The following is a 25,712-nucleotide window of genomic DNA, read 5'->3' as shown; positions in this document are numbered from 1 at the left end:
TGAATGTTAGACATGGAAAAAACAAGTAAATTTACTTTATTTTCATTTTTTTATCAAAGTGTATCTGACAATATTTATTTAAAAAACGTCATAATATTACAACACACACACTAGAACACATGCATACATGATTCACATACACTATATCATATCATACATAAACTTGATTCACTGGAAATCCTGTCTCACTGAAGTCCTGCGCCATTCTAGAGCACATACATTAAACTAAGCACTTGCACCTGTGGCTGTAGTTCTGCTAATTGATTGCTTGTTGAAAAGCTCACCTCATACAGTGTGAGTGACCAGGCAGGAAATACTTTGGTGAAACTCTGCCTTTGAAGAGCTGCTCCTATCGATCATTGGCTTCTAATTTGTTGCATTTCACCAGAGGTGACATGAACTGACAGGATAAGTGAACTAGACCAAAAAAAAAAAAACTAAAAATGAGGTGGACGGAGGAGGAAGACGACGACCGGCACACACACACACACACACACACACACACACACACACACACACACACACACACACACACACACACACACACACACACACACACACCTCCTGAGTCTTCTGCAGGGTGGGAATGTAGTCAGGCTGCATTTTACATTGCTGGCCTGTCAGAGCCAGTGTAAGCCCCAACACTCACAAACTGCTCTGGCCCTGTGCACATCTCAGGACTCCAGATGTGGCCTTCACTCTGACCAGACCCAGAGAACACTCGTACTGTAAGTGTTTGTGGACATGCAGTCAGAAAGACCCAAACTGTTCTACTGGTCAGATATTTTATATTGATCTTATTCCAAGAGCATGAACCTGAAGAAGAGATTTCACAACAATCTTAAAATAAGTGGTACCATGGAGACCTTTTACTACAAAAAAAGTCCCCTCTCCCAAACCAATGTTTCTGAACATCAATAAAAAAGTTAGTTCAAAAAGCAAACATACAAAGAGGTTCCGCTAACAATATCTTCACCATAAGGTGCAGAGAACTACTTTAAATGGTTTGGGATAGTATAAGTTCTTATTAGTTAACCCTATTACACTTAACCCTTATTAGTTAACCCTATTACAATTAACCCAAATTTAACAGCATAAAATGTTATGTCAAGTCATGTTAGATAACATACATTACTCACAAAAAGTTAGGGATGTCAGGCTTTCGGGTGAAATCTAATGTTTCAGTAGGCCTACAGAAAGTACTAAAACATTGAACTGTTAACTGTTGGACAACCACATTCAAACGTTTAAAGAAGGTTTCACCCAAAAGCCTAATATCCCTGACTTTTTGTGAGGAATGTATGTTGATAGGTTTTATCATTGGATAAAAAAAGAAGGGGGAACACCACCAGAGATGTGATAGTAGGACTTTTTGTCAGCACAAAAAATGTCTTCAATAAGAATTGCTTTCTTAGCATAGAGAGAGAGAGATAGAGATAGATAGATAGATAGATAGATAGATAGATACTTTATTGATCCCCAAGGGGAAATTCAAGGTCTCAGTAGCATACAGACATCACACACAACATGCACTTACAGCAGAAATGGTAAGTATACGTATAAATATATAACAAAACTCCACTGTACAATAGAGACAGTAGAAGATAATAAAAACTAAATATACTATATAAATTAAATAAAAAAATCCACAGTGTGCTTGAGAGTGATTAAGCATGAGACGCTTGCAGTGACAGGGACGGGACTGGCCTGTAGTTCTGTGTGCATGGTGCTCAAGAGAGTGAGTGGCATGGTGAAGGTGCAAAAAGTAGTCCAACAGTAGTCCTGTAGTTCTGTGTGCATAGTAAGGTGCTCAAGAGTGAGTGTCATGGTGAAGGCATTTATGGGCATGTATTGCAATGCTATGCATGTCCTGTGTCACTGGGCTCAAAAAACATTTTTTTCTGCTTTTATAGCCATGCACATCTAGCCTGTATGGTGAAAAATGTCATTCTAGTTGGCTACTGCTTTTCTTTTTGTTGCATTGCATCTACTAAGTTATGTGCTTCAAAAGTTATCTGCTACTTCAAAAGAAAGTCCTACATGTAAGATTATGATTTGTATTATTTTACTTTTGACATGTTATCTTTATGTGTCACCCTTCTTTGAGTCTTTGCCCCAACTTGGCCACCCCATAATTATTTTTCTAGAATCGCCAGTCTCCTTTTCTTAAAAAACAAATAATTGTCCAAAGGAAATTTTGCTGTTTTCTTCAGTGGCATCTATTAGGTCCACACACACGTTCACATCTCTTGGGAACTGTGGTAACTACTGAACTATGTGGTAATAATGCATCCATGGTTACGCAGACAGTGTACCATTCTAACTTCATGTCTGTTGCCGCAGCAATTAAATGTCTGGTTACACGCTCAGTGTAACATTCTATCTTGCAATGGAGCAGATAACACAGGCCATCACCTCTTGCTCTCTGCATATGACTGGGTCCCTTACTATTCCCAGAACAATACACTCATTTGATTTTAAAGTGACATTATGCAAACTTTGGCAGTTAACTGTTTTTTTTTTTTATAACATCCTCAAATTCATGTGAAGGAGAGATAGCCATCCAAGCTATTCACTAGAGTTTAATGCTCTAGATCGGAACAGGCTTCACTTGACATCACCAAAAATACTAATGTAACTCATCAGTTTGCAAATCTACTCATCAGTGGCAGTCTGATGCCTATAAGTTAGACAGCTTGCTAGTTTTAAATACTTGACTTGATGACTTTGGCAAAATTATCATTCAAACTGTTTGAGACTCTTCACTACCAATTGATACCGATCTGTCCCACTTTCTCAACCAACCCCCACCACCATGTCCCCAGATAATGTTATTTGGAGACAAAGGCCCTGAACATCTCTACTGTTAATGAAGCCATTAGACACAGCAACTGAGCCTGCCAGCAAGCGACGCCATAAAACGTCCAGGTGGAAAATCTCAGGTGGCAATTTTACTACCACACAACACTTCCTGGTGGTGTAATTAGTCTGCGCTGCTGTATCTTTGAACAGGAAGAGCCTCACTGGGGATCGCCTCGCCATGATCACCGGAGACCTGTCTAACAGAAGAACCATCCCCACAAGACTGCCGTTTCATGTTTAGGAGTATTTCAGGAATTACTGTTCCAGTGTCAAAAAGAGGGTTTGTTGAGTTATGTGAGGGACACAAGTAAAGTTGAAGTACAAAAGGAGTTACCCCCCTAGCAGGCCAGAGGGCCAGAGTGTTTTTTCAGCATTACAAATAATAATTTATGTGCTTTTCGTTAGGGCCAAATTGCCCTCCCCCTCCCTGAGGAAAAAAAGAGGTGGGGGGGGGGGGGGCACCATTAACCAAACTCTATTTCTTCAACATGTTTATACCTGTATAAGAGCTATGCCAAAAATGCTATGTCTCACAAGGCTCTCTCCCCTGGGCAAGCGAAGAGACACATCTCACTACGTCTGCATGGGTGAGGAAGGTTTTTTTACCTGGTTTTACAGCACTCACATCAGAGACAGAGAGCACTCATAACTGTCTAATCAGCGCTGTTAATCTGACTGAACCACACATTCCCCATTAGCCGTCATTTCAGCCCCAGCGACAAGCAAATGGCAGGCGTCCTTCTGCCAGATCTACAGATGATAACAAATGTGACAGTAGGTTTTCTTTTTATTTTCTGCCCTCTCCCCCCCACAGACGTCTTGATTTATGAAGATATCTAGGTTTGGGTAATGTAAAGACAGGGATTTTTTTTTGTAGGCCTAGACACAGTTTATCATCCTAAAATGTCAAATTTTAAGCCCTGGCTATATTTTTTGAATCAGGTCTTTGACAGAAAGGTGTGGAGTGAAGAGGATAAGTCAGACAGACAGAAATGCAAAGTTAGACACATAAAAAAAGGCACACAGAGACACACACAAAACAATTTTAAAAATAATAAAAATCCCAGAAATGTCAGAAGAGAAAACTCAAACCTGTCAGCAATCACGTCTGCTTTGTGAACAAATGGCACCTCACACAAGTGTGGAACATGTCAAATCAGTAATTGTTGACAGGTAAATATACTCAACTATGCCATAGCCCATTCATTTGCGCGACTTGAGTCAATGATTATATTTCAGGAGAGCTCGACGAAACCTGCACCAGCTCTGATTTATTGAACCATGAGATACGCGACAGTATTAATCCTGACAAATTTGGTGGGACAGCTGAACAAATACGCCGGAGATCTTATCACACATAACCTGACCACGAGCTGAGCCCACAAATGGGTGCTGTAGGACAGGCTGTGCCATTACAGCCCTCTAGTGGCCTCATGTGGTACTGCATGTGATAGGTCGCAGGCTACTGGAGGAAGAAAACTGATGGCGGCGTTGGAGAGGCCTATACACTTGACAGTGACAAGTTAACCAGATATATGAGAGTAACGGTGTGAAGTTAACTCGACCTGTGCTATGTGAGTGGGTATGGGATATATACGCTATATGGGAGTTGATGCATGGTCGGAAGGAGGCTCACAAGGAGAGGTGTGACTCGGGCCATCTGTACAGACAGCTATGGGCGTGTCTGCATACGCACAGATTCACACACATACACTCACAAACTGCTAGTGGTAATCAGAGAGAGGGAGAGGGTGGATTTCCCCTTTCTTTAATTCCTTCTCCAGGTGTGTTAGTGAACCCCCCATCCCCCCCCCCCCCCCCCCCCCCCAGCACACACTCACTCACACACACACACACAGTCCCAAAGACATATCATCCACATACTATGTACGCTATTGTCAAGAGGGTGGCAATGATGACAAAAGACTATGCTTCAAAGAAACAAAGACTGTTTCTCAAACTCAGCTCCTACACTCCTTTCTCCCTCTCAGGAATTGGGAGCGTGAAGCGACAGAGATGTTCAAGACTGCTGACATGGAAACTGAGTGCAGTGCACGTCCAAAACTCTCACCCCAGGAAGCTTGAAAATAACACGCTGAAAACGAGGGATGGGGGAGGAGGGGAGAGAAAGAGAGAGAGATGGAGATGGAGAGAAAGAGGGGGAGGAGGGTTAACTACACCTTTTAATCAAAGCTGTTTTCCTAAGGGTGCAATTTTCACCTTTTTGTTCTAAGCCAAAGTGACAAAGAACACCTCTGTAGCCACAAATAGCACAAGGCATTCATGCTCTGATTTCTTCCCCCCTTCCCTTTACTCCTGAACAGATTTTTTTTCTCATTTTAATCTTAACCCCTGGCAATTTCAGGGTCATCTTTGCTGTAATAAAATAATGGAAATTGTAATAAATACGACACTAAAATGCATTTCACACATACTGGAGTTGAGGACGAAGGGAGCAGATGTACCAGCAACACATCATTTCCAGTGTTGATAATGAATATGGGGAAGATTCTTATTATGGAGCAATTAACAAATTATGAAGCCAAGGAGAGGTATTGTATTATATTCGTGCGGCTAATAGAGCACAGAGGGACCCCTCACAACGCAGGTGTGCCCAAAACAACCCTCTAACCACCACTCCCCTGCTGCACACACACACACACACACACACACACACACACACACACACACACACACACACACACAGGTACAAGCAACCAGCACACAGACATACACACATGGAGGCAACGGCACAAACACACACATAGAAGTAACAGCACACGGACATGGAAACACACATGTATAAGCAACAACACAAACACACACACACGTACTAACAGCACAACCACAAACAAACTTACAAGCAACAGCACTCACACACGTGCAAACACACACACAAGCAGTCAAACTTTCTACTTAACTCTCGCACGCACACACACACACACAAAAACGAACAAACAACACAAGGCATAACATCCCCTTCAATTCAGACAGCCGGAAAAGCCAGTGACAAGGAGAAGACAAAAGGAGTGTGACCTTTTTAAAAGCGGCATTCCCATTCCCATGGCCTCAGAAGCAGCTCTACAGGCACAGTGAGGACACACAGAGGAAAAGTCAAACTCTTCAATGCACGTACTTGCACAGGAAGTCACGCACACGGCGAGTGAATGGTGCAGAACACACAAACACTACAAACGGCTGCAAGCAATTAAAACAGCGGCTCTTAAATAAACACACTGATTAACCTTCTAAAACAAGTGGCTGGCCGTGTTAATTAGGTCAGGCATTAGTGTCATTATGGTAGATTGTTGCAATGTTTTTTAACCTGCTGATAAAGTACTGCAATCAAATCATCATTTAGTCTTGTACTGGCAAATGGAACAATCAGTAGTTTGATGTGTAATTGTCAAAATGTGTTAGAAAATCGTACCGTTTGATTTCTAAATTTATTCCTTTTAATTACCTAAATGGGGGGTCATTTTGTTCTGCAATGCAAAAAATGTCTAAATGAATCCTTGAGATCGTTGTTGTTCTTTATTTGATTAATTAGTACTAAGGTTGCTTTTGTAATGACACATTTGATTAACTATTTTACACTTGTTAAGTGCGGCCTCTAAGTAAAAGCACACACAAGTCCATGCTGGTTCACAATCATAGATGAAGAGAATTTTTTAACCTACTTGGTTTGATTGCTGAATTTATATTGTGTCATTAATATTGTATGCCTGTAATACACTGTGTGCTATAGTGTGTGTGTGTGTGTGTGTGTGTGTGTGTGTGTGTGTGTGTGTGTGTGTGTGCGTAATTAGCGGGACATGTTTTTGCACAGGTGGGTTAACATCCAACCCGACACCCAAGAAGCAGCAGGGTATAGCAGAGTAGTGATAAGTGATCAGTGCAGACAGGCGCCCCAACCCCCTACACCCTGCCCTCCTCGCACACACACACACACACACAAGCAACAGCGCGCGCGTGCAATCTCTCTCTCTCTCTCTCACACACACACACACACACACACATGTGTTTGTCCACCCCATCCCATCCTTGGGCCGGTGTGTGAGGGGATCCCAGGTGGCAGGCAAATGCCCTGGGAACTGCCTGACATCATAACAGGAGGGCTTGACCTGCACTTCTCGGTCTGCTCAGGCAGGTATTGTCTTGACACGCCGGCTGGCCATTGTGAAACGGTGATCTACTTACACACATAGGCAGGCCATGGCTAAAAGGGGTGTGTGTGTGTGTGTGTACATTTGTATCACTGTGATGGGAGTGTGAGTGTGTGTGAATATATATGTGTGTGTGATGGGAGAGTGTGAATGGATCTCATTGCATCTCAGAGGCAAGAGCTATGGAAAGAGAGGTGTGTGTGTGTGTGTGTGAGTGTGGGGTCAGACAACCTGTCAGTAAATAACATGTCAATCAATCCAGCAGGCTCTCCCCACTGTGCTTGTTACCTTCTGGAGATGAGACAAAGGAAGAGCCGTCTCTGCAGGTCAGTCACACGCCGTCTCCAGTCAACTGGACACAGTGAAAGTGGGGTTAGTTAGGGCGAGGCCCAGAGGTCCATGCGGGGAAACAAAAGCCAAGATGTTAATAGAGTAGTTCTCTCATGCAAAAGGTATCAGTTAGCAGGAGCCAGACCAAAACTGAAGTGAAAATGAACAGACAAAAGAGAGGGGAGATGGGCAAAACATGGGCAACTTATTGTGATGTTCTAAAGTGAAATGGAATAAAACCAGTTCATTTACACATTCTGCAATGTTTTTCTGTAAGGCTCAAGGACAGAACACTGGGGTAAAACAGCACAACTGAATTGATACGTTCTGCAATCTTTTCCTTCAAGTCACTGACCAATGAAATGAACAGAATGTTTGAGGTTATAGACATGACTGTTCTAACATCGGTTACAGGTTATTGTTTATGTAAAAAAAAAAAAGATGACGAATTATACTCAGATAAAAACATGCAAACAACATGCACTCACACAAAGCAAACATCCAACAACCCTGTTTAACCTTCTCATCATAACAACTCAGTGCTGTCCCCTTGTGCTGCTGATGTGCATTTCATCTCACACAGCATTACAGGAGTACACCACTGAAAAGGAGGACTTTGCCGTTTTCTGCCAAAGCAGTAACAAAAACATTCTAATGAATTTTCAGATTTTTTTTCCCTCCAGGTAATATCAGCCAAATTGCCGATGAGTTGCTTTTATTTGACATTCTTAATCAAAACAGCACAACTGCAATTGCATTCATATTACCTAAATCAGGGATGTCAAATTCAAATACATTAGAGGGCCAAAAAAACAAATTTGCTACAAGCCGAGGGCCGGACTGGTTCAATGTTTATTAAAACATATTAAAATGACTGCACGTAACCTATTGAACCAAGACGTGTACTGTATTTTATTTAATGATTAAATTAATAATGACTGTGACTGAAGTGCGGGCAAAGTTTGCACAGAAATGTGCGATTTTTCCCATCCTCACCAACCTTGTCATAAAACTTGTTTAAATGATCATACGATGCCTCCTTGCTGCTTTGTCGTCTACATCAGCCTTTCTCAAACTTCTTTGACCTGAGGCCCAGTTAAGGCATACTTTGGGGTCATAGGGCCCACCTACATTAACCCACCCCCTCCTCCCACCCCCCATCAAATTATCATAATGAAATCACAATTATTATTATTTTTATACTATATTGCTATACATGCACTTCAAAACAGTCAATGTTTAAAGTGCTAAGATTGTTCACAAAAGTTTGTGAAAACATGCACATCAGAGTACTGCTTTACTAATGTAAAATATAATTAGGCCTACAATAGTTTCATTGTTTTTGCATTGTTGCATGATGCTTGCATGAGAAATACTTCTCAAAACAACAGCAGTTATATGGGTGCCGTTGTTTTGGGATGTTTCCCTCATGCAAGCATCATACACTGATAGAATATTTATATGCCAATTTCATTTAATTTGAATGCCTGAATGTAAGGATTCAGGAAACACAATACCAGCTTTTGTGAATGGTAAATGGCGGATCAGATCATGCGTAGATCACTGATCTGGAGATCTTTAACTATCTTTAACTAAGACTAATAGCTTTTGGCTGACTTTAATACTTAATGCCAAACAGTGTTTTATATAGTCTGTGCTCTGTTTTTTATGGAAGTTGCATAGGCCTAAATCCACGTCGTTCTATTAAATGTCGTTTCATAATTCAATAGCCTTCCAATAGGTTGAAGCTTAGCTTTGCTACCAGCGTGCACACGCATGCATTGAATAAACGCCCATACCACGACTTAATTCTATACCTCTATGTCTGATGACACCAAACAAGTATTTCCTACTAATTGCAGAAATGTTTGTTTTCTTTTTCTGTCCGCGGCTCCTTGATCAATTGCGCAGCAAATTATCAGACGATGGCCCGGGAATAATTTCACTCTGCAGACCATTGTCCACATTGCGGACCGCGGCCCATAGTTTGACGAATGGTGACCTGCATGCTGCCATATTAAGGCCTTTTTACGGTGTGTTTTAGCCGGGTTTTCGCGTGGAAGGCTCTGTAGAAATCGGACACCCTATTCAACGAAGTTAAACTGAAAGAGCGTGCCGTTCACAGACACCAGAATGAACGAGTTCACAGTAACGTTCATCAGGCAGTAGTAGGCTAATACAGTACGTTCAGTTCACGTTCGCTCAAAATATGAACGAGTTCATGAACTTTCGTTCAATGAACGTGTTCAGGCACAACACTGGGGAGGGGGGTCGCTAAAAGTTGACATCTGCCCTGACTGACTACTGATGAATAATGAAGCCGAAGCCCACTTGCGGCGCCGCAGTGAGTTCGTGGGCTACCGTTGCATGGTGGGAAATGGAGTATTGGTGCGTGCAAAACAGCAGCCGGCGGCTGTAGCCCGCGGGCCGGTTCTGATACTAATCAAATATCATCCCGGGGGCCGTAGATAATTCATTGGGCCTTGACTTTGACATGTCTGACCTAAATGCACACTGAAAATATGAGAGTCATCCGTTTTTGCAACTAAATCCTTTATGAATTTCTATAGGGAACAGGTAATATTGGCAATTGCATTTCTACCAATACAATTGCTTATATTTTAATCTCCCTATTTTCTAAATCTTCAGTTGTGATAATTTGCACAAGCAAAAAGAACATAACCATGGCTCAGATTCAGCCCTTTATTGTGACTTGATTTTCCAGACAAACAAAAGGGTCAAAGGCACCAATTAAAAAGGTAGAACTAGCATTGACAGACAATGGTAAAACTATAAAATAGGGTTAACTAAGGGCAAATGGTCACATGAGCTGTAAAAAAAAAAAAAAATCTGCATGTCTCTATGCAGACACACACACACACACACACACACACACACACACACACCTTTCAAAAACACTCACACATAAAATACTGATTGGAGAAAGTGCCAGTGCATCTACAATTCTGCATGCTTCAAATTCTACATTCAGAAGTGCTCTTGGCTCTTACAAATGAGTTAAGTACAATTGTTTTTTGTCTGCAATCCAACCACAGTGACTGTGGAGCAGGAGTCTCCTACTTAAATCAACAAAAAGAAAGACAAATATACAACTGCAACAAAAAGGAAATACAATTCAAACTAGTTCTAGTTTCTCTCTTGGCATGGTTTTATACACTGCATAGTCTTTTTTCCATCACCGAGTGGCATGTACTAAAAAAAAAAAAATCTTTCCATGGCAAAACGTAAATAAACAACTAGATAAAACAAAACAAAAAAAAAAAATCTAAATAAATCTGACTAAAAAGTAAAAATGAACAAACAGGATCTAAAAATAAAAGTACAGAGTCAAACCACAAACTCTCTTGCTCCACTGTGAGAGCAAATGTGAACACCAAACCAGTCAGAGGGAGTCCTCTAGTCTAGGTGACCGCCAGCTTCTAAAGGCACAATCCAGACGGACAGTCAGTCAGTTTTAAAGGCTCATCCATGTTAATGGCTCCACACTCATCACACCAGACATGGCTTTTGAATCAACCCCCCCCCCCCCCCAAAAAAAATAAATCAATCCAGACCGAAATCACCACAGCATGAGGCACCTCACTCTTGTATGTGCATCAGTAGACCACTAGAGGTCAGTGTGAACACTTTGGTTGAGGGTTGAGGAATGGAGTGGAGCGCTGTGATCCAGGGAGCATTCAGTAAAGTGCCCCTACCCCCCCCCCCCCCCAACACACTGCAGTGGGGCAGTTTGAGGCAGGGGCAGTTAAGCCCAGGGGGGTGGGGGGGTTATCGAAGTCAGCTGGGGGACACCTCGGAGAGGGTGGGAGGCCGATGGAAAGCGGGGTTGGAGGAGGAGCAGGAGTCGTGGTGCAGCAGTTTGAAGAGCAGCTCCTCCTTCTCCTGGCGCAGTTTCTGCGTCTCCAACGACTGCTTTTCCAGAGCCTCCTGCAGGCTCAGCTGGTCTTTAGACAGCTCCCTGCACACACGATTCATTACTGATCATTAGGACCATTATAATCAATCACAATAAATTACAATATGCACAGCACCACATATCTGTATAAAACAGTAAATAAAACATGCCTATTCTTATTCCTTTTCCATTGTTAGCATTTAAATGTAAGATGCAGAATTTTACATTTCTGATAATTACTATCCATCCACTACAGTATTTGACGACTGTACTAAAGAAACTAAAATCCTAGCAAAACTAGTGAATATTGAACATTATAATGCCACGTACTGGATGAGGGACTGGTAGTTCTCTATCCGAACTCTGAGGTCTTCATTCTGTTGTAGGATGTGAATCACCTGGTCCTCCAGTGACAGATTCTTTTCAACCTTTAAAGGCAAATAAATGGCCTAGTTTAACACAATGGATTTATTCCGACGGTCTACATTACACATGCCCAAACACTGACCACACAGCACACTTTTACTGTATGGAAATAAGTACAATTAATGAGTCACTGGACATCTGTGTCAGGTTCCAATTTGTTTATCTGGATTTGTTTACCTATCCAGTGCAGTATCTCAATGAAGACCTTCACTGTGGCAGTCCAGTAATAAGATTATCATTAGGCTACGAGTGGCCTACACAGGCAGATGTAATCCCTTAAACAGTCACGGTTCAGAACAGGAGGTTACATAGTGCCACAGATCCATGCTCACAAAATCCCACAGCAAGATACCTTTTGATTGTAAATGCAAAAAACACAGACTGTCTGGACCTTTAAACAGACCATGACCGTGGTTATTCCTGCATCATGATTGGAATAAACTGTTTAAGTTCAGAGCCCTTGAGATAATTTATGGATGTGTCATGAAAAAAATCCAGTGTTAAACATATCCAATCCAATCCAATCCAATCCTGTGTACGTATACACATGTACACATATTATATTTGGTGAGAAGTCTGAAATGCAAACACACATTGGATTTTTAAGCCCACCATCATGACCCTGCTGAACATGTACAGCAGTTTTGCTACACTACAGTAAGTGCAAAGAACCCTGGACATTCTTTCCTGACAAATGCATAAATACATGGGTTGAGCATGCACATCTTAATTCTGACCCTTTTACACACACACACACACACACACACACACACACACAGAGACACACACACAGAGACACACAGAGAGAGACACACAGGGAGACACACAGACCCCTCTCCTGGCTTCCCAAAAAAGGCCAGCAGCACATACCAGTGTGTTCATCTGCAGAAGCTTGCTGCCCAGCTCCTGCACACGCTCAGTCTTCATCTCGATGACAATCAGCAGACTCTCCTGCTCCCGCTCCCAGAATTCCCCAGGGCTGCCGTGAGTCTGAGGGGAAGGATCCGACAAAGAGGAGGAGAGGGCAAGGCAAGTTAAGTTAACTCATACAGTACACAATTCATACACAATGATTTATTCAAAGTGATTTACACTTGAGAACAATTAAGAGACTGAGAGGTCCCTCTTCCTCTTAGATAGATAGATACTTTATTGATCCCCAGGGGAAATTCAAGAGAATTAAAGAATGAGAGTACGTGAATTTATCAGAGAAGTGTAAGACTACAAGGAAGAAATGTATGAAGATAGAAAAAAGTGAGAGGAAAGAATCAAGTCAAGACCTAATACAGAGGCTGAGAGAGAAGCACCCAGTGCAAGTATTCTTAGGCGGTATTTAACTCTATACAAAATATGCACAATCCATCACATAATCACAATATTAACACAGTTGATATAAATCAGGACACTCATGTCAATGTTCTCTGGCCATTAGATACGTCATTGATGAAAGAGGATAAAAATAGAGGTGGCAACCTGATGACTCTGTATGGGTTAGTTATAAGGGCCCATCCTCCACACTCACCTCAATGTTCCGCTGTAGGTCTCTCTTCAGCGTAGACTCCTCTACTCTCCGTTTCACCTCATGGAACACCTTCAGATCCACCAGCAGCTCTTCTATCCTCTCCTGCAACATGACAGACACAGACACAGACACACACACACACAATGAGGACGCCTGTTCATTTAAAACACATGATAAATGAACTTCCTAGATGGTGGATAACTGCCTCACCTTCAGCATGTTCTCTGTGGCTTCATGTGCAGCATTTAAGGCAACTTTCTCTTCTTTGTGGAGGCGCTTCAGCTCTATACCATGAAAGAAATGTGTGATTTACAGTTCATTTTTATTATAGGAGATCCTCTAAGCCTCCAGCAAAGACCAACCAACTGGTTTGTATTAAAAACACATTCCTACACCCTGGTACTAAAAACACTTGATTTAGGGATGTCCGCCCTCCCAAATCATGACCTTCATCTGGTGGGAATAAACAGAAGCGTTTTGACCAGATAAAGCCTGTGGGCTTCCCTTTCAGTGGAAGAAAGCCTCTAAGGCCAGTGTGCACTTGTCTATGGCGTCCACAGCTGCCTTGTGCCCATCCACAAACATGGAGCTGTGGAGATCTTGGGGTCATTGGTGTGTGAGTACTGTAGTTGAGATGTTTGAGGGAGCCCACAATCTCTGGTTAGATAGAGAGATAGATAGATAGATAGATAGATACTTTATTGATCCCCAAGGGGAAATTCAAGGGTCTCAGTATCATACAGACATCACTCACACACACACACACACACACAACATGCACTTACAGCAGAAATGGTAAACATAAGTATAAGTATAAACATATAACTAAACTCCACTGTACAATAAAGACAGTAGAAGATAAGAAAGATAAGAAATCTAACATACTAAATACACTATATAAATTAAATTAAGGAAGTCCAATGTGCTTGAGGGTGATCAAGCATAAGACGCTTGTAGTGACAGGGCCTGGACTGGTAAGGTGCTAAAGGGACTGAGTGTCATGGTGAAGGTGCAAACAGTAGTCCAACCATAGTCCTTAGTTATGTGTGCATGGCAAGGTGCTCAAGAGAGTGAGTGTCATGGTGAAGGTGCAAAAAGTAGTCCAACAGTGCAAGAGTAAGGTCTAGAGACCAGCATAAATAATATGGACAAATAGGAGAGTAAAGTATAATGTAGACAAGGTAAAATAAAAAAACTATTTCAGTGCAAGAACAGGTTGAGGTAATAGGGTTATAGCCATTCATTCATTCAGTATTGTAGCAGAAGTCTGACCGCAGCCATTGATCATGTGTGCTAATATAGCATGAAAAACAGTGTAGCAGTAAAACAGTAGTGAAAACATTAGGCTGTGTACATTAGTAAAACAGTAGTAAAACAGTAGTAAGCAGTGGTGGGCAGTCAGTACTCAAACATGGACATGGAGAGGGTGGAGAGGCAGACAGACTAAGCAGAGAAGTCTCTCTCCTCTTCCCTTCCCTTTAGTGAGGCATTGAACAGTTCAACGGCCCTAGGAACAAATGACTTCCTCAGCCTTTCAGTTGTGCATGGCAGTGAGCGAAGTCTCCAGCTGATCAAGCTCTTTTGGTTTTTGATAGTGCTATAAAGCGGATGACATTCATTGTCCAAGATGTTGATCAGTTTGTTTTCTAAAATCCTTTTGTCAGATATTGAAGTGATGCACCTGTTATGTCCCTGTTTGGGGTGGAGACGGCCCCATCAGCGCTGTAGTAAAGATCAGACCTGGTTTGACTGGGACAAACACCAGCATTGTGCAGTCTGCAGGTGTGAACACAAAATAACTTGAGACTAAAATGGCCCAGAGTTCATAACAATGCTCAAGGTAAGCACTGAACAAGGGCCACATTCAGAGAGTATATTCTGACTAAAAGAAACTCAAAATAATGGGCGTCAGTCTCCAATTGTTAGTCCGTTAGCAATACAACTAAGACCCCATGTCTGAGAGATTTTTTTTATTTAAATGTATTCATTTAGCAAACATTTTTATCCAATGCAACTTACACATGTCAATTCTATTACAAGGGCCATTGTCCCTAGAACAATTCTGGGTTAAGTGTCTTGTAATGCTTAAGGGCACAACGGTGGAAGCCGGGAATTGAACCCATAACTTTTCAGATCAACTCTGGGAGAACTATCAAATAGTCTAGTGGACTCATAACTCCCCAAGAACAAAACAAATGGCAGTTTCTTATTGCACCTCGCAATATTTTGTAACGCAGACACAGAATCACTTAAAAGAAGGTATCTTACTCATTAGAGAATAATATTGGAGTTTGTAAAAGGGTACAATAACATCACCAAACAACTGAAACAACACATTCATTGCCATAATGTGACTGAATGCAGTGTTGTATTGTACAATTAAACTAGCTCAGATACATCACAGATTACACAGATGCATTTTGAAAAAAAGAAAGCTACTTGGTCTCTGGGTGGCGTATTCTATTGTTATTTAATTTGTAGATTCTAACACATTGTCTCATACAGGGATGGTGCATACAGCAGCATACTTGGTGCATTCATATTAAAAATACCACAGGTGTGTGCATTATTGATGGCTCTTAGTCTTAAGGGGCATTCACACCAAGAACAATACCTATAACTATAACCATAAGGATAAAAGCGTCTACACTGACCAACGATAAGAAAAGTATTTTCTCGTGTTAATGAATGTGATGGCTAAAATGTAATGGGTTCTGATTGGCTGTTAGCTTTTTATCGTTATCAAAATCAGTCTGAAAGTGATCAACAATATCGTTCTTCATGTCGTTATCGTTATAGTTTATGTGTGAATATAGTCATTCATATTAAAGAGAACAATATTTTTTTTTTTTTTATAGTTATCGTTCTTGGTGTGAATGCCCCTTTACTGTCTAACACAGAACAAGACTTGGATACTGATCAAATAGACAGGTAGCTAGAGCCAACCAGGTGGTAATGCAGGCAGGAAGAAAAAGAGGGGTAGGAAGAGAAGAGGAGATGGTCCCACTGACCTTCAGTCGCGCTTTGATACTCTTCTGTCGTCTTTCTCATCTCCTCCTGGTGGGCTGCATTAAGCTTGGCTGCAGTCTCACTCTTGACCTGAGGGAGGGAGGGAGGGAACACACACACACACACACACACACACACACAAACTATTCAGTTCACCCTAACTGAAGACAGATTTCTTGGTGTCTATTACATGCAACATCAATTATTGTGTAGAAACTCTTCTACGAGTAGAGAGAAATACACACGTCATTATCACATATTATAAAGATGCACTTAAAAAAAAGTTCCCACACTAAGGAAGGCCTGCATGTTTAAAATGGGCAACGCAGGTGTATGAGAGACAGTGACTGATCGAGTCCTGTCTCTGTGATTGACACTAAAGCAAGAGTTTTAACCTCGCCACTATGCCTTACATAAGACATCCTTTATTCATGGGCAAACACCTGCTGAGAGGGGTACTGCAGGTCAACACGGTCTCTTTTGTTCGTCTCGGTGCGTAACTGAGGACTTGTTTGACTATATATTTACACAGATCAGGTCTGTCTCCTTTCTAAAGACCAGGGTGGACGGACGCACCTTCCAAGAAAACAGGTCTGGCTTTGTCAGGTCGGGGTGGTGGGGGACACTTTCAACGCAGGCCCGGCATGTCAACGCTTTAGCAGCGTAAACTTGCACACACAGAGAATAGGGGCGGCAAGAGCGGGCATTGTGGAACACGTGGAAACAGAATGGGCATTGAACGCTGCCAATTATTGGGTAATGGAAAAGGCACAGCGTGTTTATGGGCGCCGCCAGCTGCACAACGCATTCCCTGACGTCATCGCTGCCGTTGTGTTATTCGTTTGAGCAGACGGGGCGCTTGAAGCTGCACGTCTTTGGGAGTCCAAAAACCTAAGCAGGTGATTCCATGCACAGGCCAGGTCTCAGACCAGAGATTGAAGAATGGGTCTTCAAAAAACTGAAAGTTCTTTAATTATTTTCCCAAATGAACCTTCAATGGTGTTACTTCTATGAAATTAAAAAAAAAAAAAAAAAAAAAAAAAAACACTGTCTCAGTAAGGTTCAATACAGGGCAACTTTTAACATTGATACAGTGATTGATGCAGTGATACTGAGTGATGTTGGTCGGCCACTTTCCCATTTGTGTTACGAAACCAGTTGTCATCCATGGGTAACTTGTTGCAATCATCCCATCAGAACACTAGGAACAGGACATGTGATGGTCCAGTGACATTGTTTGCAAAAGGTATCCCATGTACAATCACCCTTGGAGTGCAGTTTATGTTCTGAGATTTCTCCATGCTATTGGCATCTCACTACTCTGGGGACTGGTGACAGTCTCTGTCTCATGCCTTTTTGACCTAATGGCCTGTGGCCTATGGACCATCAGAAGGCCTATGGAACATCCTCCTTTCTTTAACCATGCAACACAGATGTAACTGCAGCATCTTTAGCCCTTGAGAGCATTCTTAAGGGCCCTGTTATTCCTCAATGTTTGTGGCTTGATACAAAGCAAACAAACAAAACAAACTGAAAAGCTATACATTAAATCAATGGCAACTTTTTCCCCACACAATTATCCAATTCAATTTCATTACAAGTAATCACAAAACATGAAGAGTGAAACAGGAAAAAATTAAAACAAAATGAATAAAATGAGGTAGACTTAATAAAACAATTTCTACAAACAATAAAACAACTGTTTGCAGAATTCAACTAACACTCAAATCTGGAGATAAATTAAGATTAACTCCATATCCATATGATCATCTGTACCTTCTCAGCGATGCTGCAGACGACCTTGCAGAGCTGGTCGTTGTGGTGGGCTTTGAAGAGTGCATCTCTCTCAAGACCCCCAGGGGCAGCCAGGAGAGCATGGAGGACCTTCAGCTGCTTCTCATACTGCTCCACCCCTCCACCCACCTCAGCCAATGAGACCTTGGCTAGACGGAACACATGGAGAACCAATCAGGGATGTTAGAATGCTGATGACCGTACCCAACCTTTAACTATAACTCACCAATTGACCAAGAAGGCCTGGATTAATTGAAATTGTGAGCAACATAGGACATTGACAAACAAGACAAATTAAAATAAGAATAAGGAACATGCATGAATTTAGATGTAAACATGATGTAGATTCTTTACAAAAAAATGTGAATTGTGAGGCAAAGGTTCAAATGCTAAAATCTAATCTCTCCAACCAGTGGGCCTTTTTTTTGACAATCCTTCACCAACCTGGCCTAAACCATGGTCAAAGCCATGTAATATGACCTCACTCAAATGCAATGTGGACATAAACAGTGACCAGCCAGACATGTTAAATAGGACAAGCGGCCTTATCTCGCTTCAGCACTCCCGAAAGGTTAACAAATGACCATGGAAGGCGTAAAGAATTCCAAACTATCTATTTAGTCTAACACCATTGGAGGAAGTAGATTTGCTTTGTTTGTTTCCTTTCTCTCTCTCTCTTTTTTACAAGACATACCTTTGGGCAAGGACATGAAATTATACAGTAAGGGTGCCAGAATAGCGTTAGTCAGACAGGATGGAGCTTGTAAATCACAACCGTGACAAGACCATCCATTTTCTCACCGAGATGTGGAATGTGCTCACTCAGTCATTGTTAAATGGGCTCCCAGCTCACCCGACTACCTAGCAATTACAATGACCAAATACCTGAGCGCCTTATCACACACACAATTACGTAATTCATTTTCGATCATGCAATCAGGAAAAATTAGGGGTGTTTAGGTACGACATCACTTCCTGTCTGTTGCTTAGTGCGTTTCAGGTACCTCCAGCTGTTCTTGTGGTGAGTGAAGAGGCCCAAGGGAAGTTTATTTATGTAGCGCAATTCATACGCAGACGTGTCAAAGTGGTGTAAAAACACTACAAAACACAGAATATGTTCAGTGGACCAAAATGGCTGATATAAAATAATGAAGAGTGCATTAGGTTAACATTAGTTAGGTTAAAGATAGCTTGTATTTTACGTAAAAGGTGGCATTTTCTCTTAAGGTCTCATTTTGTACTATAGCTTAAACGGCAGTCCTCATCACATGTAAGTTGCTCTGGATAAAAGAGTCAGCTAAATGACAATGCAATGCGATGCAATGTAAATGCAAGTTAACAGAGGCCATCTAAGAAGAGTTAGCTTATGAGTGTAGATCTGCCGGAGGAAACCATTGCTCACCACTTCCATCCTGAGTGCTGTTGTTCACCGCCCTCTGCTTCTTCTCCCCCACCTTCGACTTGCTCTTCTTCTGCGGAGACACACAGAGGCAGGGCTTGGGCCTTGTTTCAATGGAAATATGCCGTACACAGCTCAATAGCAGGATAAGCCAGGCACAGGGAGACTTTAAGATGTCAATGAATTGCATCAGGCCATAGATCAAACTCCACTGTTTGTTTGGGAGCTAGTCAATAAGGTTGGGCTGTCAACACCTTTTATTTCATTTATCCCCTGCTAGTTAGGTCACCGTCTTGTGGGCATTACAAAATGTAATCCACCTCCTGGTCAAAAAGTCTCTCTGCTTCATAAGCAATAAAAATGTACACAACAGAACAGGTCACACGCTATTGCAAAATAGGGTCATGAGAAGTTACATAAACCACAGTCATCCTAGCTCATCATGGCCGATTCAGAGGTTTGTCATTAAAAACGGAGAACATGGACCACACCTCAACGTCTCCAGCTGCTTGGGTCATGATTTTTTCCACAGGACCTTTACCCCTTTACCATTTTTAATAGTGTTGTTCAGACTTGTGTCAAATGTCAAAACAAAGCAAAGAAACAAACAAACAAAAAAACTGCCTTATGTAAACAAGCTTGGACAACAAACAAGCTGTTTATTCTGGTTCCAATTGCCAAACAATAGCAACTAGCCTATAATCCTGGAGGGGATATCTGTTTATGGGTCTTAAAACAAGATGCTTTGGTCACTGGCCAAGTTTAGGCTACATACTCATCAAACCAGACTCCTCCAGGCAATACAATGGATTTTGTCCATTGCCAAAACAGCATCACTCAATAACTTGTAGGCTACCTCAGAATTTAGTTTAACAGTGTTTCAACAGCTGAAGGCACTTAAGATTTTATGTTGGACTGGCAGCAAGAGGAACAGTGAGGAAACTACAACAAGTGTAGGCTATTACCTGAACAGTGACATATAACACATACTCTGATAACACAAACAAAGTATGACAACTCTAAACTTTTAGTGTAGCTGATCAATAAAAGTGTGTGTGTGTCTTGATACTCATCAAGCCTACAATTTGAAAAGTGCTCCCTTCCACCTTATGACACTTGCTTACAAGAAAGCACTTTTGAAATTTCTGACTCAAAGCACTGAGCTCATCAAACCATCATGCAAAGCCCCTCCCTCCCTATAGTCGTGTCCTTAACTGTGATACGCCACCTCATCACTCACAGTGACAAAACAGATGTAACTCATTTCCTCTGAGCCGGTGCAAAACAATGATGTAAGCCTGAGCACTCCACAGAACCTAGGTCTTATCACAGCTTTCTTCATCGATGTCTCTCGGAGAGGAAAAACAACACTTGGGCAACAGACATGATAAGGTTTACAAGTAGTATGGAATTCCGTGATTTTTTATTTTCATGGTTCTTTAGCCATCTGTTAAGTTTGTGCACTAAACAAACAAACAAACAAAAACACCAGTGTCCCTGGTCCTTGCACTCTGAAAATGTGAAACATAGTGTCTCAGATTAAACCATAAACCGTTTCAACCAATCGCGTTGTTCAAGGAGCACAGAGGGGAGGGGGTTTCATTAGATTGGCTGTTGAGTTTAAATATAAATAACCCTTCACCAGAATCGTGGTGGACTGCACCTTTAAGTAACAATGCGTGTCAATCTATACCCCAAGTTATTCTGTCTCCATGGGAAAGTTTGCAGCTTATGTTACACTCTGAGCTGCTCTTTAAGTGCAGGAGACAGTGAACTCCCTCTCAGGTATAAACAGAGGCCTTCCATCCGGTGGTCATTACATAAACATGTATAAACACAGCACAGATATTAGACTCAGATGGACATGCAGGACACAGATTAACACACACACACACACAGCTGGGTGCTTGCCATGGTAGCCACCATGTTTGTTTGAGGAGAACAGGGAGAGGAGGGTGGGGGGTGAAGTTTGTATGGTTTCTATGGCAACTTGTACAGTTCTCCCTAGAGTATGTGCAAAGTCTAGCCTACTCCCTGTAACATACAGTCTAAAGACAATCTACAGAAATTGTTCAGCTCTTTATCTGAACTAACCCTCCTAAAAGAGACCTGGTGTACTTTGCCTTTTAAATAATTGCATTGAAAAACATAATAAAAATTGACTATAGGCTAAATATTTTCAAAATGTCTGCAAGACACCAAACCTAGGTGATGAAAGCATTTATTTCCTCTTACAGACTTAACCAAAATAATCCCCCCCCCCCCCCCCCCCTTTAATGAGTGAATGAATGTGTACATAATAACTAGCAGACAGACTGGATGCCCATCTCAGTACATTTCCTAATTGTTCTCAGATTCACAGTAACGAGACGTGGTTAAAAAAAAAAAAAACTCCCTCTCTCCTTCCTAGAGTATTTGACTGGGACATCATTCATACTGCCATGCCTTTCCACACATTTTTAACAAGCACGAGACTCCTGGACCCAGCCAGTGTTTATAGTCCTGTAGGGATATATTTGCCAGCCACCTGAGAGAATGTGCCGTTCTACAGCAAAGCTTAAGGCTTCCTCGGTCAGGGCAGCCCTGGCAACGCCAGTGCAGTCATTTAGACTTTTAAAACTCCTGTGTTAAAATGGTGAGATGTAGGCCTATCGGGGTCACACAAAAGAGCTGAGCCCCATCCCCTGCAAGATATCACACATACTAGTTTGGGAGGCATAAAACAGACTGGAGACATGACAGGAACGTAAGCTGGGCCAGGTGGCAAAAACCACAAGACTCGTCTGCTTTCAGCTCTGAACATTTTTTTACCAGGCATTTGTCATCTGCCTGATAAAAGTTGCTTCAAAGCATCAGTTATTTTAAAGAGTGCCTCAATTCATCAAGACTGTCAATGTATAGAATGAGGCCTCTGGATTCCACCCAGTGGCATTTCACCTCTGAGATCACAAAGTGCTCATGAGACAATCCTAGGGCAGTGTGCAGAACACAGAGCAAAAAACACCATCACATGAGACGGCTTGCTGTGATTTTAATGTTTTCGCTTCTTTTCCTAACTGTATTTTTCACAATAATGTTCCACTGTGTTGTAGGCTACCCTGGTGGGACAGCTATATTTCACAGGCCACATGTGAGCCAGGCTGAGCTGTCCCCTCATCAAGTGTACTTGATCTCCTTTTAAACTTCCTCTGGGGTGTTGCCAGTAGGAAGCTCTGTGGATACAGTTCGAAATACTGAGAATGCCAAAGAGGAACAAACTATCACATGCTAGGCTAACTCCTGTGAAGCAGCAGCTCATTGTATGTCTCCCAGCCATATCAAAACACAATACAGAGTCATGACACTAGTACTGCACTGCACACAACAAACACCCAAACAGACCAACAGTATTGACACATAAGTGGCGTCAGTCCAGGTCACGCCACCTTTGATTGATGCTGTGTTTGTTACATAAAATTTGGCTTTGCCACCACAGAGCTGGCCTATTTCTCTTGGCACTCAGAAGCACGGGCACAACAAATGCCCTTGTCGCCTAATGAACAACTGGCAAGCTCACACGTTTCCCAGACCGGTGTCGGAGTGAGGCTGGCTGGAGGGGGGAAACAGAGCTGCCCTAGGACATGGCCGACGTGAGTTTGTGACCCTCTATTCCTCGCAGAGGTCTTACTATACCACACAGTCTACATCTCCAGTTGGTCATGTCTACTTTGGGAACATACTGCTGTGCCTTAGCTGCCACTATACCCGACCGATGTTTATTGTGTGCGTGTGGGAGGGGGCAGCACTCTTAACAGAATACAGTGCACAGCTTGTGAGGAGCACAACACTGGCTGTGACATTAAGTCCAACAGTTTCTAAATCCACAAACAATCTGGGCTAATCAAAGCTTTCCACTGACGAGAGATTTAGGACCGTGTGGTCTCTGCGCAGACAATAGGGCTGGTAGTAAATATAAAAAGGGTATGGGTATTGGGTAGGGTAATTAAAGTTCATTTAAATATAGATTTCTTGCAACACATGGAGCTGTGGCCTTATGTGGCACTACAAAGGTATTAATCCATAATTTACAGAAACCTTACCAGACGCCACGGACAAATTAGTTTGTGTATGCTGCATCAAGTGTGGGCGTGCAGGTAGGCGAAAGCTCTTGACAGCACTTTGATCAGAGGAACAAGACATCATGAATGTTAGAATCCTAACTTACACGGAAATGAATGCACCACTGATTTAGCAATCATCTGGCAGTGTCAAGTTAACGAATAGCTGACATTTGAAACATTTGTTATTTAATTAAATTTGCATTGATAGTTAAGTTGTGAGATTTTAAGAGCCCATGTGTGCCTAATGAACTCACATTTAACGTTAGGCTACACTATTTTTTTTTAACGTGGTAACTTCAAGTGTAAGGGCAATTTGTGTGCATGCAAAGTCTTGCTAGCCAGCGCTAGTTAACCAACAGCAATAATTCACACTAAATTATAAATGAGAAAAGACTGAGCAGTATCACTAATATTCTGGGTCAGGTTACAATGTTTCAACACTAAAGTTTGCTGTCAAACGTTACAAAGGAAACAAACGTAAGAAAGGAAAGTTAACGTTAGAGTTTAAGTTGAACTGACAAGAGTTGAGGTCTCCGACTCAAAAGACGGGTCTTCCACCTTTTATATTTTCCAAATTGAATAATGTTACACACCTTGCTCTGGGCACAACCCATTGCTGAGCGCCCGACCTTCTTGCCTCTACCCGAAAGGTGAAGCCAGCAGTATCTTCAGCTCCTGCGTTTGGACCAGTCACAGAGTCCCGCTATATGTACCACTACTACCCTCCCCACGAGCCAGTTTGATTCCTCTCAGCCGCCTCGAATTAAATTAAGGCAACATGAAACCCCTTGCGCACAACTTTGTCAAACTGTGAAGATGCGCCCCGAGAAACCTGTGTTATTGCTGCCTCATTAGTTGAGCAAGGTATGCTGGTATGAAAGCCTAAAATTCAGGAGCCGTCCATGAGTGTTATGAGCATTGTGTTGTCGGTGCGGATTTGCTGGCACGTTATAGAATTTGAACTTTTTGTACCGTAAGTCCCAGTGTAAATGCGCAGAACTGCACGTGCGCAAACGACTAGATACACATATGAGATCTTTGAAAAACAAAACAAAAAAAAAACTTGCCTGAGGTTGCTGTAGCCTACTTGAATTGTATACAAATTATGGCATATTTCAAAAGGTAATGGATCATTTACATATCCATATAATGTTAGAAAACGTGCAATATATATTTTTTACTTGATGTTCTAATCAGCTGGGAAAGTTTTGAGGGGATATCTATGCCTGATTTGACCATATTCACTGTATTATATCATGCATAGACATAGACATCATAAACAAGGATAAATAAATAAATCGGTTATCACTTATTTTCTAACTAGCCTCTAGGCCTACCTTATTCCCCTCATGGTGACCAACCTCTGGGTCAAGGACTATTGAGCCAGCTTCATTTTGTTGCCTTAATTGTCAAAGGGTGCTAAGATTAACTCTATTGGGCTAATTTAATGATTAACATGCATAAAATAGAAACTAGGCCTACAAACAAATTAACTACATTTTGGCTTTGGGGCATTGTGTGCCTAGATCAAGCTGTTAGGCTATGCAGGTTCAATAGCCTATATTGACCCATTGAACCTTTATTATTGTAGTTCTCTAATATTCATCCACTCATATAAACTCATGTCAACAACTCTTAGAAAACCATGGACAAATTATCAGATGCTCTTCTTCAGTTATGTCCACTGTTGTCCACTGAAGGGAGCATATAGACTAAAATGTTGACCCTGTAGAATGGAGCACACTTGTAATGGCTCCTGCTCTGCTCGTCATACCATGGTTTGGGCCACAGGCGTTAAAGAGCTTCACAATGGCTGCTGCAAAATGTATAGCCTATCTGTGCTCTCCTTTGCCATCAGCATGCAGCAGACCTGAGTTAAAGGAAGAGCCAGCAATACTATAGCTCTGCAGGCAGTGAGGGTGTTAGTACTAGTGTGATTCTGTGAAGAGAGTCATTTCAAAATGGCATTGTGCAACAAGAATTAAGTTTGCTCCTGGGAGCTGGACCTGTGTTAGGTTATATATTAACACAAATGGTCTCTGTGAGAAAGGTGAATCTCTAATTCATTAAATGACATATATGTAGAGTAGTATTGACCATTTGAGCTGATTTGACACTTACGTTTAAAAATAACAATTAAAAATACAGATTATGTGAGTAAACCTGTTCTTTATCCTGGTGTCATGGA

General features: G+C 41.8%; 1 protein-coding gene across 2 annotated transcripts; it reads right to left on the bottom strand.

The window, feature by feature from the left end:
• Positions 1–492: 492 nt before the first annotated feature.
• ccdc69 (coiled-coil domain containing 69) lies at positions 493–24,478 on the bottom strand. Of its 2 annotated transcripts, XR_006025875.1 has the most exons (10): positions 24,118–24,478; positions 19,428–19,497; positions 18,008–18,174; positions 16,234–16,321; positions 13,433–13,506; positions 13,223–13,324; positions 12,571–12,690; positions 11,605–11,702; positions 10,282–11,337; positions 493–561 (listed from the first exon to the last, which is right to left on the bottom strand). XR_006025875.1 is itself a non-coding variant. In XM_042075027.1 (9 exons), the coding sequence occupies exons 1-9, from the start codon at positions 24,136–24,138 to the stop codon at positions 11,157–11,159; spliced, it is 921 nt and encodes a 306-aa protein (XP_041930961.1). In that variant the 5' UTR covers positions 24,139–24,478; the 3' UTR covers positions 10,048–11,156. The 2 variants fall into 2 exon arrangements, 1 of the variants encoding a protein (XP_041930961.1); XM_042075027.1 differs by lacking the exon at positions 493–561 and having other exon boundaries at positions 10,048–11,337.
• Positions 24,479–25,712: the final 1,234 nt, after the last annotated feature.

The sequence above is a fragment of the Alosa sapidissima genome, chromosome 20 (assembly GCF_018492685.1).
Source record: "Alosa sapidissima isolate fAloSap1 chromosome 20, fAloSap1.pri, whole genome shotgun sequence".
In the NCBI taxonomy this organism is placed as follows: Eukaryota; Metazoa; Chordata; class Actinopteri; order Clupeiformes; family Clupeidae; genus Alosa; species Alosa sapidissima.
This window is presented reverse-complemented; position numbering and strand designations above follow the sequence as displayed.